We start from the raw sequence: 20,997 nt of genomic DNA, 5'->3' as shown, positions 1-20,997 counted from the left end.
AGACATGACCGTCTCTCTCACACACACACACAATGGAGAGGACAGCGAGCGTCACACTCCAACACGTTCCCACGCTGAGCAGCGTTTTCTTACCTTTGTCGCTGAAGTCGTCCACCAGGATGACCTCGGCGATGAGCTGCGGAGGGGAGCGGTTGAGCACGCTGTGAACGGTCCTCAGCAGCGACGACCAGCCCTCGTTGTGGAACGGGATGATGATGCTGGTGTTGGGCAGCTTCTCTGCGTACAGCTTCTGTTTGCAGCTACACACACACAATAAATGAGGCACTTAGTACACATCTCATTCAGCTCCACCTACAGCACCTCACAGAGGTGATACAGACATTCACTGCACACAGATGGATGTGTTTGGGCAAAGCGGAGGCAGCAAATCTACTCAGTCTGCTGAAATCCAGGAGCAATCTTCTCTGAAACCAGCACTCAGTTCATTTCTATCATTTGTTATTACAGAGACAGTTTCATGTGCTCGCCTTTCAGGAGAAAATGAAACTATTTCCATAACTTAACACAGATGTTTTATGGGTTAATTACAACATAGAGCAACTGATAGAAGTCATGTTGATGTAAAACTATTTTGTCAGGACAGGACCATGTGAGACCAGGGCTGTAAATGTCACACTGTGATGCTAACATACTTGTTTGGCAGTCACAAAGCAAACTTAAACATAACTAATGTTTGTTGTAGTTGGAGAGTTTGACGACTTTGACAGACACCAAAAGATAAAAATAACGAATACATAAAAAATGTAAAATACGCTGCTCCTGATGTCTAAAGCGTTATACAAAAGTATTTATTACATGTGTTTTATTAAGAAGATAAAGAGTCTGATAAGAGTCTGGCGGCCTGTGAATGCATCATGTACACTTAACTTGGAAAGTCAAACAACATCTAAGCTTAAAGTAATTCCTTGGTCACAAACTTTTCCAAAAAATAAAGCATCTGCATGAACAAGATTCTGTAAAGAACAAAAAAAATCTGCACTCCTCAGCACAGAAGAGAAAAAAGAGTGTTATTCTGCACAAAGCTCTGTCTGAATTCTCTGTTGTGCAGTAGAAGAACACATTACGTAACAACATGATAACGCTTTAAAGTTATAGACCTCAGTTTTATTATTTTTTAATGGAGAGGATTTTTCTCTGCATGAAGTCTCTGAAAAATGACTAAATCTCGTCTATGACAACAACACTGTGACCTTTTCACAAGGTGAAGACCTTCAGACACGCCGCTGAATAGCAGAGCTCATTGCTCATGTCAGCGATGCCACCGACATGTTCCTCCTGCTCCACAGCCTAATTTCATTATTTGTGGCACACGCGGCGGTTATCAGCCGCCGTCATGTGCTCTGATGACGGGTTACAGCGATCACCTTGTAAATGATCATCACGGCGCGCTGCAGCACCCCCTGCAGAGGCGCTAATCACGGAAGGAAAGTTCTGCTCCCACGCCGACGGAGACACAGACGGAGAGAAAGTGTGTAGCCGACTGTGTCGGTCGATCAATGTCTGTGTTGAACATCAGCCTCCGTGTTATTCATTCAAATATGAACACTGGCAGACAGGCAGGCGGAGTGATCGACAGCCGGCTGGCCACTGAATCTTAACAAACCTTGTCCAATTCCACCGGGGACGGAGGTGTGTGAGCGAGGGAGTGTGTGCTTCAATTAAATCTTGTCAGCGTGCAGAAATCGAATGTGTCAGTGGCGGGTGTGGGACTGGCTGCCTCTCAGGCACCGACAACATGCCAATCACTGAGAGGCAGATGCTGCCTACAGGGCAGACCAGGCTGGTGCAGGTGTGTCTGTCTGATTGGTCACAGAAGAGTGATGACTGACACCAACCAGGGAGAGGGGGGCACTACATCAGTACACACCAGCGGTTGGAATTTACACGGTAATAATTAAATCAAAGCAGCATTAAACCCGGATTCTGATTACAGCTGTCATGTAAACATGAAGCGAACACAAAACTGGTTTGAAAGTATTCCAGAAGCCTTGTAAACAGTGACACCTGTGGCCACTAACTGAACTGCAACCTGTTGATTTTCCATAGAACGTACAAAGATAGATGACATGACAGCTCAAAATGAGGCCAAAAAATATGTATCGCCCCCTGGTGGCTGGCTGCACTATTAACCATGTTAGTGGTTAAACTAAAAATACTCCTCAAATAAAGTCTTCCCTGAGATGTGACACTGTTTTAAAATTTAGTCCGGTGATTATTATGAGGTGACTTCTCTCATTGAAACCAAGACTCTGGAAGCACTGCCAGCTTTGCTAAAAGGGCACAACAGAGGAAGAGACCATGTGACACGGATACAGGAAACAAATCTACACCTGTTTTTGGTTTTAGCTCAGTAACAAAGTTTAGTGGAAAGCGACCAAGCAGCAGATTAATTCTGCAGAGCTAAGTGCTACCTGGCTAAACTCCAAACGGCTAACAAATCCTAGCTAATATATTGGTGTGATGCTACATACAGCTGCTAGCTGAGCAATAAGCTAATGCTAGCAAAACAATACACACAATGCAATGATAGTTCTCTGCTAGGACGGGGCTAGAAAGCTCCGTTTAGCCGCACACTGTAGAATGATAAAATAAGGCCATTTAAACACCACTTATGTGCAAAATTGAAAAACACATGTTCTGAGTTTTCACAGGCTTGGTATAACCGTCCTAAGACATGATTTTGCTCTGGTATTCATCAGAAATACAGCATTTATGGGCATTACAAAGTCAAAGCACCACATTTCCTACCATTAAAGCATTTCCTTACACCCACAGCAGCTGGCTGCTAGGACTACAGTGCTGACATTTAACAAGAAACCAGCTATTTGTAGCTGAATATTTATAAATGTTTAATTCATTTTTGGTCTCCGCTGCCTGCACATACAAGTCATAGCAAGTGTGTTAGGGTCAAGGAAAGCCTGCTTTTACAAACACAGATAAAAGAAACCGTCCTCCGGGGGAAACTTTCAGATAGAAAGCCGCTTTCCACATGAAAGAGGAGGGAGGGTCAGGTGTCAGCAGAAAGTTCTTGTCAGGCAAAGGAAAAGCTGTGATTAAAGGCCTTTCACACTGCCAGTCTGAGATTGAAGGGAGCACAGTTCACAGGAGTCTGGACAGGTTCCTGTTTCTCTCCCACTATTCATGGATGTAGCAGAGCGGCAGCAGTAATCCTTCACAACACAACACTGAACAGGCTCTGCATCACCCGATGCTCCCCCGAGGATGACTTTACTCTCAGGAGGGTTTACTGAACTAAGGCACATCGTGTGAATGAGTCACAACATTAGACTGAAATAAAACGCTGCTTTGAAAACTTTTCCAAACAGAAACTCTGGTTAAACGCAGGACTCACTTCTCATGGCGGATGTCAGGGATGGAGCGGTTGAGTGAGATCCGGTCGCTGACGTAAATGTTGAAGCCATTTTCCCTGTAGGCCTGGTCCACCCGGTCAGTTTCTGTCAGAGGGAACGGCTTCCCCTGCTCACCGTTACCTATCAGACAAATTTCCAAAATTAGTGACAGAATTATTGACTCAAAAGTAGAAATTTGTGTCAAACGACAGAAATTCTTGAGGTATTGATGGTTGTTGTGACATCACAGCCACCTTGGCCACTCTTGTACCAATCCTGAAGAAATGTTTTACAACAGTTCCTAAAACACTTCATTCACAAGTGCTCACATGCCTGAACAGAGACCTTGAATCAGCTCACTCTTAAGTGAAGAAATTCCCTCAAACTCTCTTTGAAAGAACCATTTCTAGATGGATCGTGTCACAGCAGCAGCAACGAGGCTCTCTCCACGTCAACATCTCCGTCTAATGCAACACATATGTTGGTCTAAAAGTACCACTGTGGCCCAACATATCTCAGAATATGGTGGAGCAACCTAATTCACAGGTGGACATCCACAGACCCTGCTGTCCCATTAAACAAGTCAGTGACACCTTCAAGGTCCACGAAGGACGCACCCCTGTAGACCTCCATGTCCTTCAACAGATACATTTACAGTTACAGTGGCCATAACCTCTGAACTTCTACCACTAACGGCATCCTGTAGCCAGACTTTGACCTATGACTGCATAAAATTGATCAGTTCGTCCATGATTGAAAGTGAATGGTTGTAACAAATTTCAGACAGACAGCCCAGAGAAATCCAGGTTTATTGACATTACATTTAAACTCACTAATGCCTCAGCAAACAGTACAGTGTGTACACAGTGTATGCAGTGTGTGTGCTATAAATGCAATCAGATCTTCACACACACACATGCACACGGTGTGCAACTAATCATTCTCTAACAACCCTCCTTCCACACAAACACTGTGAAGTCTGAGCTCATTTCAGGAGTGCATCAAATTACACTGTGCTGCATGTTTCATTAGCCACTCATCAATGCACTCTAACCACACACACACACAGATGGATGCATGGCGGCTCTATAGTCAGAGGAGAGCATCAAATTAAACGGAGCTGCCTTGTCCCATTAGGCAGAAATGATCTGTCTATATTCCTGAAGGTAATAACTGTGGAAAATAACTCCTCACTTTAATGGCTCATTGCAGAGCCCCCCCCCCCCCAGCGTAACAAACGTGTTAGAAAGATCAGCCAAATGATGAATTCCAGTAATAATCTAATATTGTTCTTGGCTGAGTTACAGATTAAGTTTCATGGATTTTGCCTTCAGAAACACGAAGAACTGAAACTCCCACGTTCCACGTCTCGTGCATGTAGGATATAAAAGTTTACCTCTGTGCCACCTCTCAAAATGTGACTGCAGGAATTTTCAGAATGTTTTAACAGTTTTCTCAGCAGCACAATGTTTAGATCCACTCCTGCTTTTTTGGCACAGAGTGAGTAGTGGTAGTAACTTTATTTATCAACGACCAGGAGCCTGTCTGATCTGTGGAGGCTCAGGATTTTAACCAGGACATTGACTAGAGTGGTAGCGATGAACATCGCAAGCTCTGCTATCTCGAAGAAGCAGCCCTCCGCTCTGCAGTAATCTGCACCAACCAGATTGAGCAGGCAGGAAGTCAGGCAGCAGAACAGCAGAGAGAGCACAGACAACATGATTGGACTCATGTAAGACAACGACCCTTCGCCCCTGAAGACTAATTCTGTAACAAGAAGATCCCTCAAAATGGGATTCTTTGCAACCTAAGCCTCATGAATGACCCAAGAATGGTTCTGAGGAACAGAAAGGATGCACCTGAAGGAGTAGCAGTCATGGCTGTGTGAAGACAGAAGTGGTTTCACCTGGACATGGAAACAGAAAAAAGGCGCTAGCGTCCCCTTTTACACCATAATCCTCATATTTCAGAGAGGCCAGTGGAGATAAGCTGAGAATCCCATCCCCTCACATGAAATCTCGTCTTTGGTACTTAAACAAACCTCCAACTGCTCATTTGTCTAAAAGAACTACTGTGTGATCTTCAGAAGTCTCAACCCCCTTTCTGGATCAGGATCATTCGCCACCTGTGGTGTTTCTGAAAGGCCAATAATAAGTGTTAAATTTGTAACAGAAAGGCAAAGCTGTGTTTCCCACTAAAGGCCCTGAGGCTGAATCGATGCTTATTGTAGGAGATTAACAGTGTTTAATTATGAACTCAGAACAGCATTGATTCACGCTGCTTCTGAGAGACGGAGAGAAATCCACGTGGAGAGAATTAAGTAAAGAAAGAAAAGCCACAACTGTGTGTGTGTGTGTGAGGCCCTGTGCTGAGGCAGAGCAGATGTTCTAAGCAAACATGCAACACAGCAGCATTAGCGAAGAGTGGGGACCTACCAACACGAGCAGCGTCTCTCTTCATCGCCTCGTAGTCGTGCCAGTCGGTCCGCCGCACGCCATCCAGTCCCACCTGAGCGACCTTACGCATCTGGTTCAACCGCTGCAAAAAAACAAAACAAACACAGCGGACATGTTTAGAAAAATGAGAAAATATCTCCTGTATGTGCATAAGAGGAAGCAGGAAATGATCTTCAGTCTTCCTCCTGGCTGTCAACCAAAATCTGCACGAGCTTTATTTTTCTTCCTAAAGTGTGATGATGATGACAGCGAAGAGTTCACACAAGTGGGGAAGGGGGGGATCTGTGTTTTATTTGTATGACAAGAAAATGATATTCACAGACACACACACACACACACACACACACACTCATCACCACAAGCTTTTCTTCTCTTCTCTGCATTAAAATGCAAAAGCAGCCATTTATGAAAATTCTCTCCGCTTTAGAAATGGCTCCAGATATTATAGCATCACACCACAATGGTAAATTAATTAGCTCCATGGGAGGATGTAATTAGCAAAATGTTGTTAATACAAACGACACGTCTGACTGCATGGAATACCATTAACCAGGCTGTTAGCTGATACCGCAGCACAGTCAAACAAACCGCTGTGTGTGTGTGTGTGTGTGCGCGCCTGCAGCAGCTGTTTGCTTCTGTTCTGCTTGACATTGACAGAAACAGCCAAGCCACTCAGCTGGTAGGCGTACAAAACAACAATGTAAATACATAACTGCACAGTGTGTAATTAGAGTGATATTGTTGTGTAAGCTGTGAAGTGGATCCTCCCTGGATCAGACTGGTTTGTCCATCACATCCCACAAAGGCTGGATTTAACTGAGATCTGAGGATTCTGGAGGACAAGTCAGCACCTAGAACTACACTCAACAAAAATATAAACGCAACACTTTTGTTTTTGCTCCCATGTTTCATGAGATGGACTTGAAGATCTAAACTTCATTCCAGATACACAATATTACCATTCCTCTCAAACATTGTTCACAAATCTGTCTAAATGTGTGATAGTGAGCACTTCTGCTTTGCTGAGATAATCCATCCCACCTCACAGGTGTGCCACATCAAGATGCTGATCTGACATCATGATTAGTGCACAGGTGTACCTCAAACTGCCCACAATAAAAGGCCACCCTGAAATGTGCAGACCTGGTGATCCGTGGTCAAACCAGGCCTGCTGCTCTGCAGCTGCTTTGTGTGTTCTGACACCTTTCTATCAGAAGTTTGAGCTGCAGCAGCTCACCTGCTGGATCAGACCACATGGGCCAGACTTTACTCCCCAACACGACCCAGCTCTGCTAGGGAAGGAGGAAGTAACATAAACCAGATGGATATTGTTAAGCAAGGTGTTTAATGGAAACAAACGAGTGCGTCGGCTAGCGCTAAGCTAAAGAGAAACAAGGCATGACACAAAAAAAACTTAGCCTCAGCATAGTGCTAGCCACACACAAACGAATCCGACTGGTTATGCGAACACAAGCCTCGCAGGCACACAGAAACGAAGAAGTCCAGCCGGCACAAAGAACGAGAGGCACCCCGGGGCGGACTGCGTACAACAACACAGCCATCTAAGAAACGCCAGCATCTTCTTTTAAAGCTCCCGGTCCTCCCACTGATTGGTGGCGTAGTCTTCATGACAGGTGTTGTTCAGCCACTCAGCGGGCACCGGGGAACAGGTCCACACAAAACAGAGGAAAACCAAACCAAAACCCTCAAAATGACTAAAAGGCCTGGGGCTGATCTGAACACACCAGGCCAGAAACACCCCACAGAGCTGCTCATCATCAGCTTTGAGGAAAGAAATGCTCCCTTGCAGACTAATAAATCCCACCAGCCGACTGGTGCCATGACAGTGGTCACAATGTTATGGCTGATTGGTGTATTTCATGCTATGTTCCCAGGAGGATGCAGTGAGAGTTTGTCTGTTTCTGACTAAAAGGAAGCGACACCACGCTGCCCTGTTTCCTTTTGATTAAAATTTCAGCACATGTCGCTGAGATATTCCGCCGGGAATTACTGCTTGAACAAGACCTTGAAAAACAAGACAAGGAGAAAGAGAAACTTTTTGCAATCTGTGAGTATTTTGGTGTGGCTTTGCTTAGGTGTGTGTGTGTGTGTGTGTGTGTCTGAGGCAAAAACAGCCACAAACAGAAGATGTGAATGAGAAACACGCTGCGATAAACAGAGCAGCGGAGACAGAAAGGAATACAAGGAAATTGAGAATCTGTTTTTTTTTCCTCGAGCTCTATCCCCTCTCTCTCTCTCTCTCACACACACACACACTGAGCAGATGTAGAGGACTTTGCAGAGTACAAACAGCCAGGGGAATTTAACTCCCAGAAAAGCTGTCGTAATCACTCAACACTAATATGCAGGAAATGGAACTGGACACCACATTAACCCAGCCTTCTACTGAAACATCCAATTCCATCCCGCCACGGAGGCACATTCATTTTCATTCACTTCATTTCAGTTCTATTGAATTCAGTTCAGTTCAGTTTGAATTTACTGTCATTCACATCAGTGGAGTGATGCGCCCACCCGGCACCAACCAGCAGGCCAAGTCAGAGATCAGCTGGTGGAAACTCTAGCAGCCAAACAGTCAGATATTTGGTTATATACATACATAAAAAATAAATACTTTCATCAACCATCTGAACCCAGAAAAACACGTTTTTAAGAAACTGTGGATAAGAGAATCTTCATTTTTAACCAAATCCGAACCGTTTTATTCACCTGCAACAACTTAAGAGTGAAGCCAGACAAGTTAAGAATAAACAAAAGATACACACACACTCCAGCTTTACACAGTTGTTATCATCACACATCATTACACAGCTGGCCTGCTATCATCCACTCCAACACCTGAGAAAGATCCCAGTGCAGGTGGGACTGAATGTTGAATAAACCTACACCCTGTTTGTTGTACAGACACAGCAGCAACACCTCCTCTGCTGCTGAGACGAGGCTTCACACTGCCTCTCATCACTATTTAAGGTGCAGCATGGAGTATCCAACAGGGAATCATCAGAGGGAATTATCAACTTTTCAGCCTCAGTGAGGGACAGATGGTCACTAATTAACTTTCTCTGATGTCTGCTGCTACATTATTCCACTTCAGTACTGATAAAACTGATAAAACACAGAAAAACAAACTCACGGACAAAGACGGAGTGAGAGCGGGCTCACTCACTCTACTGTTGCTGCTGGAGCGGCCCACTTTCACAGAGAGTCTGTTCTCTCCACTGTATCTGTGTGTCTGAGAAGGAGAGACTGACTGACTGTTATAGCTGCAGAAGAATGAGAAGCAGAGAAGGACACCGGAAGACTGCCTCAACCTCAACTTGACTCTAGACTTTTTTACTGTCTCACAGTGTTTTCTGCACATCTTTGTCAAACCACCTTTTTAGCCTCAGTTAATAAAGGTATAGTTAAAGGAACACAAAGGACAGAGAAGTCTGTTTAAACTAATAATCCTTTGAATATCTCTACTTTTCTAGCAGAAAAAAATGCCAACAGCTTTTTGTTTCAGGACAGAAAGTCTGTCAAAGCTGTTATGTCTAAAGACAAATGGAGATTTGAGGACATAAGCACAGATGGTGAACTTTATTAAATCAAAGCCTCAAAATCAAATGAGGGAAATGAGGAAAGACCACAGATGAACTGACCACATGAAGCACAAGATTTACACCCAGGTGAGGACCAGCAATCACATACAACAGACACACAAAGATGTGCATTACCAAAGTAAAACAGGAAGTTAAAAAAGCAATAAAAAACTAACCAATATAAGAAAATGCAAGTTTGATTGCTGCAGCTGAAGCATTGCTTTGAACGCTGATGTGAAGGATTGCTCTGAATGGCTGGCGAATCTGCAATCTGAATTTAATTTGCTAAAACACAGTTAAGAATTTAAAAAGATGAAGCTCTTAGTAGAAGTAGAAAGTAGAAAATGTTTGAGAGAAACTATTCGGAATTAGAACATTCTGAATACAAGTTTGATAGAGCAGCATATCGTGAGCGTTTTCAGACTAAACTGGAGTCTGTAGTGTGAAATTTGTAGGAGGAGATACATTTGGCAGATGACCCTCTTTGAAGGGCTCTCTCATAGACTTCAATGTTAAATGGCTTTTGAATTTTTATTCATATTTTGAAAACGAAAAATACTTGAACAAATCTGAATACAAGTTTAACAGCCCTCGAAGAGCTGAACAGAATGATGTTTGAACAGTTGCTGAAGATACGCTGCGCCAAAAAACGTACGGAAGAAGAAGAAGAAGAAGAAAGAGGGTGAAGAACAAGAGTTTAGTTTGATTGCTGCAAGGCAACGATCAAACTAAATATACTAAAACGTCTTGAGAGGAAGAGGAAGGATCATGACAACTGTCCAGTTTTTGCATGTATGTAGGAACTAATGCAGCTTTACTGGTATTAGTATCATTTATTCGTCGAGCAACAACCTTAGAATCAAGTTGTTATTGAGCCTGACCACCTAACGGAACTGGAAACTTCCAGAAACTTAAACTGCCGACAGGAGGAACGATGAACATTTTCCCTGCTTGAAGTTCTTTTCTCTGCTTCCATTGTCTTCTTTCATTGTTCCTTTTGTGCCATCGACCACTTTCTGAAAAGGTCTTCAACACGCTACAGTAAATGGAAATGTCATGCTAACCTCTAAGACGTCACCTTTTCTACAAAGGCTTCCCTCGTCCTGCTTTGTGTCACTGGGTTTTATTCTTCAATGGAATTTTTTTTCTCTCCTGAGAAATAAAGTGACAGACAAATCAGAACAAAATGCCAGAGGCACCGCGAGGTCTGGCTCGTACTTTCCAAACTTTGTATTAAAACACTGAGATATAAAAGGTTAGATACAAGAGGAGAGTGTGGAGGTGTTTATCAGCCATCACGGGTGTTCCTTATGCTTTTAGCACCCTGAACACAGTCTGACAGGTGATCTGCTTGGAGTGGCGGTATCAACATCATAAAATCAGACTTACAGGTTGTTATATAGAAGGAGAGGCATGTTAATGTTACAGCTGTCGGACTTGGAGCTTGTCAGCGGCTGTCAGGTGATTAACGGGAAGAAATAAAATTTGTTTTTATTTCTATAATGTTGTTAATCTGTTTCAGAGGGGGCTCATTTTAGAGTGGGATCGTTTCAGAGCACACCAAATTTAGAGGAGCTGTATTTAGAGCAGCTCCTTTACGAGCAGGCTTGTTTGAGAGCGTAACATTTCAGCGTGGGCTGTCTTTGAGCGGCTCGATTTAGAGCAGCACGTTTTATGTTTATTTTCAACTGAGGCTCATTTTTTTGCGGAACATCATACTTCCTCCTTTATTTTCCAGGCTTACTTAACCTCTCTTTGTCTCACCAACAATGAGGATTTATATTTGGCTACACTGCAGAACATTATGAGAGGCGGGCGGTTTTCAAATCGCCATCAGCACCCACTTGTGAGGAGATGCTTCACTCATTATTGGCTCCTTTCCGATCAGCTCTAACCTCAGAGAGGAGTGAACAAGGACGGATAGAGGAGTGCTCCCGCACCGCTTTTGTCTGGCATGGTGGAAAAACTGGTATTACCAGCACAGCAGTGTCAGTGGCGGCAATGGAGCCAGCCATTCATTCTCTGAGGGCGAGGAATCCGACCACGCTGGGTCAATACTTCCCTTGTATGCCTCCTCTCCTCCTGCAGAGAGGCGACAGCAGCGGAGTGAGGATAGGAAGCTTTTCTCTACTCTTTTTCCCCCACTCTCCTGTTTTGTCAGATCACAGACCCCCAGAGATACAATTACCTGCCGTTCCTGTTTCACCTCACCTTCTGCTCCTCCTCCTCCATCTTCAGCCACTTCACAGATAAGTCAATCTGTGCTGGAGGCTAAGAAATCCCCCCCGTCTGTCTGCTTCTCAGAGCACGAAACTTCTGTGAGCAGTAACTGAGCAACTCCTGCCGCAGTTCAGAGAAGGTGAACAGTTTTAACACTGTCCATCCGCAGCAGGCAAACTCCATAATCCTAATCTGATGCCAGCAGCTCCCTGTGACTGCAATGACCATTCAGTTCTTGTGTCAAAATATTGTTTTGTTAGATTAGATTATTGCTTTAATTCAAGAGGATATCTTGAGGAAGATTTTCTTTCATACATTAATGAATATATGTTTTCTACATTCATGTATATTTTATCATATATGCGAAAAACTTACTAATGATTCCACAAAAAATGTTTTTTGTGAATTTGTGAGTATTTTCTCACACAACTTAAATCAAAGATTTACTTATATAACATATTTTTCCCATAAATAAATAATTTCAGAACTTTAATGCTCAGAATTTTTTTTGTAACTTTAATAAACAAAAAAATAATCCATGTTAATAAACAGCCAAGACGTGGATTGTAGAATTGTTCCTATAAATGTATGACTTGAAAAAATGACGCCCTGTCTGCACTGGGTTGACATATGTCTCATCTTATAAGTAAGGCCCTCGAACACCTTTATACTGCAACACATCCACCGGCAACATCATCACTCTGCTTGCATCATGAAAGATGGTGAAAGATACTTTAATTTCCTTCTGTTTTTAGGGAAGCAGTTTCAATCTCCACTGCAGACTAAGCCACCCTGTTGTGACACACATGCAAATCCCTCCAGGCGTCCGCTCTGTCTTGCTGAGCTAGACATGAGCTCGAGGCAGAGGACCTCCAGGCAAAGGCCCCTGCAGCGAGGCACTCCAAACACCCTCAAAGAGGAGCTCAGTGGGGCCACCACACAGTCCATTATCTCCCAAAAGGAGTCATTATCTAGAGTCCTGCTGAGACGGAGGAGAGCGGGCAGAAGACCAGAGAGAGAAAGAGAGAGAGAGAGAGAGAGAGAGAGGCCATGACTCTGCTCACATATATAGATGGATTACGATATGAAGGCTGGCCTTCCAAAATGTTTGGACTGCCTGCTGCTGCTGAGAAGCAGAAACAGCAGAAGCAAAGATCAAGAATAAAGATGGGAACATTTTTGAATGGATCCTGCAGGTGTGCGATGAAAAGCTCTCAGAGTGTACTCAAAAGATGCTTCATCAGTGGGACACAGCACTTCAGGGCTTTACAGAAGAGTAGCTGACGTCACTAACACTTCTGTGGATAAAAATGTGTTTTAAAAGAAGAAGCAGAAGCGTGGCAGCACGCTGATCCCAGGCTTTCACAGCTCGTTTCTATCTCTGCATGTACACACACGACGTAAACAAAACACAAACAAGTGTGTTCCAGAGACGACACATTCGATTCCCTTCACCTCTGTTGTATCAGGTTATGAGAGAGAAATGCCAAAAACAGGTCACACAATCACACCGTGAGCTATAAGCATGGTGTGACGAACCTGCTGGAGGGTTCAGCAGTAATTCACAGCTGTGTCACATCACAGCCTCCGCCGGCTCCAGTCCAGACTCACACGAGCTCTTCAAATAAGCTCCTTATTACCATGTCTGAGGAAATAACAACACAGGGTGGCCGAGACACGGCGCTGCAGCTCAAAGAGCAGCTTTCCTGCTGCCGTCCTGAGGCGAACCTCCGCCATGTTAGTGGATGGGACACAGACCAAACCAAAAACTAGAACAACTCCTCCCAGCGATCCAGTTTTTGTCATGCTGATCTGGGTTCTTGTGGTCATTTATTTAGTTATTGCTGCCTTATAAAGAAAAAAAGAAGCAACGCTGTAGTCAGCAGCCAATGGAGCAGCAGCTTGGCGGATGAGTGTGGGTGGAGCAGCATCACCCTATCATCAAAACCATCATGACAGTGATCCCTTTATAGGGACATGTTTTCACCAGGAGAATCTAAATAGACCTTGATACTTCCAGGCCTCTGAAACAACCAGAATGTATCTGGTGCCCTCCTGTGGCCACATCCACCGTAAGTGTGGTGTAATGCTATACCCACAATCCACCTCTCTACAATCGTCAAACTGCAGGCTTTGTACACATGTAGTCTCATGATTAGATTAACATCTTTCAATAATCTTTACATACACCGTGATCTTTTTTTGAATCCTTTGCAATTTGTCAAGCGTAATAGTTCTCTTTAAAATAGTTGCATGAGTCACACAACGTGTGTTGTTTGTGTTGAGGTTAACTACTGGCACAGATACCCAGCAGAGTCTGGAGCGCTGTGCTCTAAATAGTGATCCCTGCTGCAGGAATAAACACCAAAACAAACTGTTTCTTAAGAGTCACGTGACCAGCAGCCCTGCAGTCAGCAGACTACAGATGACTCTGCATGTTTCCCTCAGATGACTGAAAGACCAGATGAGACTTACAGACAGCAGTCACCCAGGTCCTCCTCCTCCTGCACCCATCCCGCTGTGCTGTTTTTGTGTAGACTGGCTGCTCCTTCAATCAACTCACAGCGATCAATGCCCAGCACGGCTAAGAGCAGCAAATCAATTGCTTTAACAGAAAGAGCTGCTGAAAGGCATTTAGGTGAGTTCTGCTGTGATCCTGAAGCCATTTTTATGTTCCACAACAAAAGCTGCTTTTGTTCCTCCTCTGATAATAAACTCTTTGTATCAGGTGAATCACCTCCTCTGAATCTGATTGGACTGATGACTGTTTCCAAATCTGCCAATATGCTCATAATCAGAACAAGAGCAGCATTTATTAGGGTTTTTTTTAACTAATCTGCTCCTCGCTTCTTTCCTCAACCCCTGTTTATAGAGGAGCTGCAATTACTATGTTGTTTTTTAAGGGAGAATTGCACCAACAACTTCAGCCCCTGCTGAGTGTTTCTCAGAGGTCTGAACGCTTGTGTCTTTGCTGCCAATTAACTGCTAAGCTAGATATTTGTGGTTGTAGAGACATAAGCTGTACAGAAACTAATTTAAACTCTGAACACAGAGATAAACAGCGAAGACGTGGATTAACTTTTGAGAAGTTAAATCGATGTCTGCGTACGTTTGAATGCTCTTCGGGCCGAATACCTCTGCAGATTCCAGGAGCTGAAATGCTCCTGGGCAAAACTGTGCTAACAAGGACATCGCTGAAGCAAAGCCTTCCTGTCCTCCTTAAAAAAAAAGACAACAATATGACCGTTGTTCATTTACATTCTGTTTTATCTAATGCATCAGAGGGAGATGTGAATGAGACGGCAGCTCATCCTGTTTGCATTTAATCTGCTCTGATCTCATTCTGATGGTTTAAGCACTCTGCTGTCTACAAGAGAAGCAGGCAGAAAGCAACAAGGGGAAGACAAATATCAGCTACAAATGTCTCTAACAAGTCTTATGTGGGAAAAGCCTGGATGGGATTAGGGTATTGATTTTTATCTACTCCAGTGAAGCCGTTATAGCCCACAGAGAACACTCAAACACACACACACACACACACACACTGTTCTCTTGTTTGTTATTTGCTGTAAAAGTTTAAAAGAAAAAGATGAATATTTCCAGGATGTTTGCAGTTATTAGAGGCTGACATCAAGGCAGCCTTAACCATGTGTTCTCCTGATTTTCACTCATTGTGAATGCAGATGAGATTAATACGGTGAGAGTTTAAGTAATTTACCGGGTTTCCACGTGCTGATGTTTGAAGCCTCTAAAGCTAAGTATATATAAGATTCACAGCTGACTGCTGAGCTGCACAGCCAATTTAAGAGACTTTCATCCTCATCAGGATGAGCGAGGTGGATGCTCTGATGATTTTCTGCCAGAAAATTTGGTTAGATGTTTTAAAGCTCTTGCATAGTTAAAGCAGAGCTACAAGCAGATGCTATGTTTTCTACTACTGTTTCCAGGACTCTGAAATGAACACTGTGCATGTATCTGCTGCCCTCCGATGGTCATGTTAAAACAGTGCCTGTCAACTCGTAGTTAAGGGGCCAGGGCATCACGATAGCAAACCTGGCAGAGAGACACGGAAAAATAAGATGTATATATAAGATCTATGTTCTTTAGTGCACCGCTTCATTCGGCAGGAACCAGTCGCTGAATGAATGTGTGAACTGGCACAGCAGACAAACCTCTGACTGCACAACGCCGGCTCATCATTAGAAAAGCATGCACCAAGGGACCATTACCCTGAGTTTCAGTTTGGGTGAATGAGCAAGAGAGGAGCAGAGGCAAGAGCCAAAGTTATTTCAATGAAGTGGACTGAAAAGTCCTGGCTTCTCATGAAAATCAAACCCTCCCGGATCAATGTCTAACAGGTGCCACACATCATACTGGAAACTATCACTAAGAGGGCACCTAATGATGACCTAATGGACTCTACGCTGTTCTTCAGAAACCTCTGGGTGGTCGAGGCGGGTGTTAACTGACATAGTGTCTTAGATATTGACCTTTACAACAGCTCTAAATGCCTAAAACAAGTGCCTTATCGAGCCAAGTGCCCTATTTAACATGATTTAAAGTTAATATATGATAACTCCATCAGTTCTCCATCAATAGAGGAATAAAGCCTCTAAGAGAGGAGGGAAAAAACTCCTCTGCAGAGATATTTGTTGATTTAAAAGTTCACAAATCACTGCCACAAAGGGATTCTTAGCACTAAATGACATCACACACACACACACACCTCAGTGCTCTGTAAAAAGTCAGTCGGCAGATAATCAATTCTAATCACGGCTCTTATCTTCTCTCATCTGAAACGGTGGGAACAAAGCTGAGAACTCGATGCAGGCGTCAATAAGAGGAAAGTCGAGACGCCTTCGGCTCACCGACCGACTCAATCCAGTAACATCACATGCTGCGTGTCGATGCTGGCTGGTAATGCCTGAATTTACACATGAAGTTTGAGTGTATGCAGCTGAGTGTGTGGATTTGTTCGACTTTTTAAAGCAGAAAAACAAACGTTTCACGCTGTAACAGTGAATTAGACTCAGAGCGGGTGGCTCTTCCTCTCACAGACACTGTGAACAGTTTCTTCTCAGCTTTTTACCGGTGTTAAGTTTTTTGTTTTTTTTTCCATTTAACGCCGACAACAGATCGAATTAAAGAAAAGGTGGCGGCGGGATTGACAAATGTTGGTGAGAGTCTGTGTGTTTCTCATTCAAATCATTACAGATAAGATAATATAATATAGAAGTGACTGAAACGTCTCCCATCAGACAGTAAACACATATATATTGTGTCAATTGAAAGGGAAAAATAACAATTTGGAATAGGTCACTTTATGATCTGGCACACTGTGGTGACAGCTTCTCTCTACCCTCGACATTAATCACACAAACAAACAGGTGCAGCTCCAACAATCAAGCCACAAAGAAAAAAATGCAGAAGAAGAAGTAATATAAATAAATTAAAGCAAAGAGACGTCAAAGGAAATGCTATCTACTGCAAACAAAAGAGATCCATAACCAGCAGAGACCACAGTAAATGAAGTATGACTATTTGTCATTCAGAGCTTCTATTTGATGCCTTCAGGGTCTGCTGGAAGTCTCACATTCTATTCACATGCTAAATAAATGAAGCGTTGCAAAATTAAAGCCACGTTTAACTCATTATTCTTCACTGGTCTGAGCGCTTTATGACCTCTGCTGGTAGCTCTTCTTTGCTTTTATTCTGTCATGTTCCAACAAATCAATTCATTCTGGTATTAACCACAAAGAATGAGAGAGAGAGAGAGAGAGAGAGAGAGAGAGAGCTCCGAACTAAAGCCACAGACCATATAATGAAGAAGACTATAACTGAAAGCATGATCATTCTGCTCAGACACAGCTTAACACAAACAGAAGGGATCAATAACCAGCAGAGAACACAGTAAATTGACTATTTTTCTGTCAGTCAGACCCTGTTTGCTGCCTTCAGGCTCCGCTGGAACTCTCAGCATTGATCTTTCATTAAACCATAACAATAAAGACACGTAAAGTCTGAGCGCTGTCCGTGGTGCTGAGTGGCTCTCCGTGGTGCTGATTCCACGCGCGCTGCTTTAAGACGCGCGGGTGGTGTGTGTGTGTGTGTGTGTGTGTGTGTGTGTGTGTGTGTGTGTGTGTGTACGTCCCTGTACGTCCAAAGTTTCACAAGTAAAGGTATAAAGGAGAATCAAAGACGGACCTCCTCCTCTCTTACCTGCACCGGAGGGATGCCGCCCGGACCGTCCACCGTGCCGGGCGAGCTGTCGAAGACTCGGTCCCTGTACAGAGACCACAGTCCGACGTTGGGGAGGAAGAGGAGAGCCGCCACCAGCAGCCCTGCGAGCTGCAGCAGCCTCTTCTCCTTCCGCCTCATCTCTCCGGCGGGAAGCGAGTGGAAAGAAGCGGCGGCGCAAACTGGCGGAGTTCCGACGCTCCGCTCCTTCACGGAGAGACAACTTTACTGCGACTGAGAGCGGAGGGACGGGCTGCTTTAAAGCTGTCTGCAACACGGCAAATACGCAACATCCGGCTGGGGCTTTTCAACATAAGAAGCCTAGGAAGCAAGGCGCTAATAATGAATAAACGTGTGTTTGTCATGTCAAACCAAGGCCAGGAAATGACTGAAGTTAATCTTAAATAATGCTTTTTATAGACAGGCTATATATATTATTTATTGTAGCAGCATTTTTTAAAGGCAGGATAAAATAAAATCACTATCCAGAAAAAAAAACAAGAAGTCTCCAAATGTCAAACAAATGTGGCACAACAAGCAATTCTCAAAATACATCAGTCGGGATACTCTGATTGACTTCTCTCTGTCGCTGCTTACGAAATCCACAACACAAGTTGATCAAAGAAGCACTATGTAAAGCTGGCAGCTTGAGAGAACGTCTATTTAAAATCCCTATCTGCTGCACAAATGCTGAAGAATGGGAGCTTTGGCTGGCGTCGCAGTAATCCAACAAATTATACAGTTGGAACAAAAACAGTGTGGAATTACACAGCAGGAAGCCACGGAGAAACTAAACTAAAGTACAACGAAGGACTGGGATTTATTTCTATTAACTTCTCCATGTTTTTTAAAGAGTTTGTTTTTTTGTTTTGTTTTCAATAGACACCAATAAACTCCTCATTTCCACCTCAATAACACGGTTCACTCTTTCATGGCAGGCTTTTATTTTGAAAGGCCCCAGTTGTTGCTTCCTGTGGATTCTCTCTGCTGAGCTTGATGCAGTTTGTATATATTGGTGGGATGTTTGACAAACTGTGTTCAGTTCCTCCTGACATGCACAGCTGCAGCTACGCTCAGAGCATTTGTACATAACATCCACTTTCTGTACAGCCTGTTCCACAGGGGGGCGCTCTCACAAATGGATGAGATCCACTGCTGGAAGATATGCGAGGTTGAGATATTTGAAATCTAGTAACACCAAATAGGAAATATATATTCTGGGAGACATTTTCTGACATTAAAGGCACAAATTAATACAAATATTTCACATTCTCCTCCTACTATGTACCACCAGGTTGCCACATACTGGGCTCTTTACTAGTGTTTGATGTATTTCCAGTATGCTAGCATAGACATTTCAAATTTTGGAAAGTAAACAATCGCCCAGCTAATGCGTAGCATTGCCTAATGTACTAAAACACAGGGATTTCCATCATTTTCTTTACCCCAGAGTCTTATAAGATGGCGCTAACATGTAGCATAGGGTGCATTGTGGAATAGAACAAGTAAAGTAGACTGGTCTGGTGCACCCTGTATTTCTGAATCAGTTTACATACAGTATTTCTTATACTGCAGATTTTGAATGCAGACTCTATGCTCCTTGCTACATTTAATAAGGATGTACTGCCGGTGTAGCAGGTAGATAAGAGTTTCACTTTTGATGTAAACCAGGACCTTTTGAGTTTTTGCACCATTTGTATTTGGTTCATTCTTCACTGAATTATTCAGAAAAAAAATATTCTAAAAAGACTGAATCTGCTTCCTATTGCTCCTCCTTATGAAAAGATGGAATCTTTGTGTTTGTGTGACCTGCTGGAGCAGATTTCACAGCTCACTTCATTGGGACAGAATGATGCTTCAGTAATTGCCTATCAGGGAAGTCGTGGCCCAGCCCTCTCTGAATGGGCTCCGCTAATGGCTTCGAGCGAGAAAAGAGTCAATCAGTGGCCTGCCATCCCAGGATAATAATACTGGCATTTGGTCTGCTTTGATGCGCTCCAAATTACCTTGATTTTTTTTTCCCCAACCTCTTTTAGATCCGCACCGAGACTGTGACACAAGCAGGAGGGGTTATAAAGCCGAACCCCCCCCCCCCCCCCCCTCCATATTCAGAGGTTGCAGAGTTCATCCATAATTCATGCAGGAGGATGCTGAACAGATTGAATTGTCACAACTCTGGCTGGTGCAGATGGAGGGAAGGACAGAGGACAGAGCGTCCAGAGCCGGAGGAGAAGGAGTGGGATTATCACTGCCACATGCACTCTGTTAAACAAAGTGGTTAATCTGCAGTCACTCTTCCCACTCTGTGAATGCACGCCTGTCAAATCTAGGGGTCAGAGGGGATTAGGGTGATGTTTCTCTGGTTTAGAAATCAGGATTAGTTCACAGTGTGTGTCAAGAGGTTAAAGGGAAGAATCAGATCAGCTGCCGTGAGTTTGAATTTTTAGCTCTACATGATGTACACTGAAGTATAACAGAGCAAATGAAAGATTTCGATGACAGTGGAGAGGCTCTGATGCCTGAAGGACAAACACAATTCAAAACAAAGCAGATGTCAGTGTGTCCTCGACATGATGTCTGACACAAACTGGAAGATTATCTCGTGTTTGTCATGACCCTGAAATAGCAGTCATGTTCCAGATGAGTTTTGCATGAAACAACACTCAAAAAACGGTCGACAGAATGTAATGCTAGCATGCTAATTAGCCAGATCAATCCCTTAGCATCACCTGGTGCAGTCAACCAGGGAGGGACTGTGGAAACATGGAAAGAAGCACAGATGACAAAGGTTTCTGCTTTGACACAACATCAAGACAAAAGTGACAGAAATAAGTTTAGACTTGAGCAAAGGGAATGTTATGAAGACTGTCAGAGACAGGAAGAGAATAATGTGGAAGGTCCTGGAAAGAAAACTAGTGAGAGATGAGTCTGAAGAGCTGAGAACAGCTGCAGAGACACTAGTGAAGGATTGAACCAGGTCTGGACCTGAAGAGTCAGAGGAGACCGTCACTAGAGTCCTGCACAGGAATGGACTGCCAGACTGGAGAGAAGACACCTCCAAACCAGACTGAAGTCTGCTAGAGACCACCTGGAGACAGAGCACACAGACTG

General features: G+C 43.6%; 1 protein-coding gene across 1 annotated transcript in view; it reads right to left on the bottom strand.

Annotated features, from left to right (window-relative positions):
• Positions 1-18,047, bottom strand: part of LOC114446164 (polypeptide N-acetylgalactosaminyltransferase 10-like) — a 45,499-nt gene extending 27,452 nt beyond the window's left edge. The window contains exons 1-4 of the mRNA XM_028421626.1: positions 17,869-18,047; positions 5,807-5,909; positions 3,374-3,512; positions 94-260 (exon numbers count right to left, since the gene is read on the bottom strand). Coding sequence (XP_028277427.1) covers positions 94-260; positions 3,374-3,512; positions 5,807-5,909; positions 17,869-18,027 — 568 coding nt within the window. The 5' untranslated portion in view covers positions 18,028-18,047. The remainder of the gene's footprint in view (positions 1-93; positions 261-3,373; positions 3,513-5,806; positions 5,910-17,868) is intronic.
• Between the last annotated feature and the right edge of the window lie 2,950 nt (positions 18,048-20,997).

This window comes from Parambassis ranga, chromosome 14 (genome assembly GCF_900634625.1).
Source record: "Parambassis ranga chromosome 14, fParRan2.1, whole genome shotgun sequence".
NCBI lineage: Eukaryota > Metazoa > Chordata > Actinopteri > Ambassidae > Parambassis > Parambassis ranga.
This window is presented reverse-complemented; position numbering and strand designations above follow the sequence as displayed.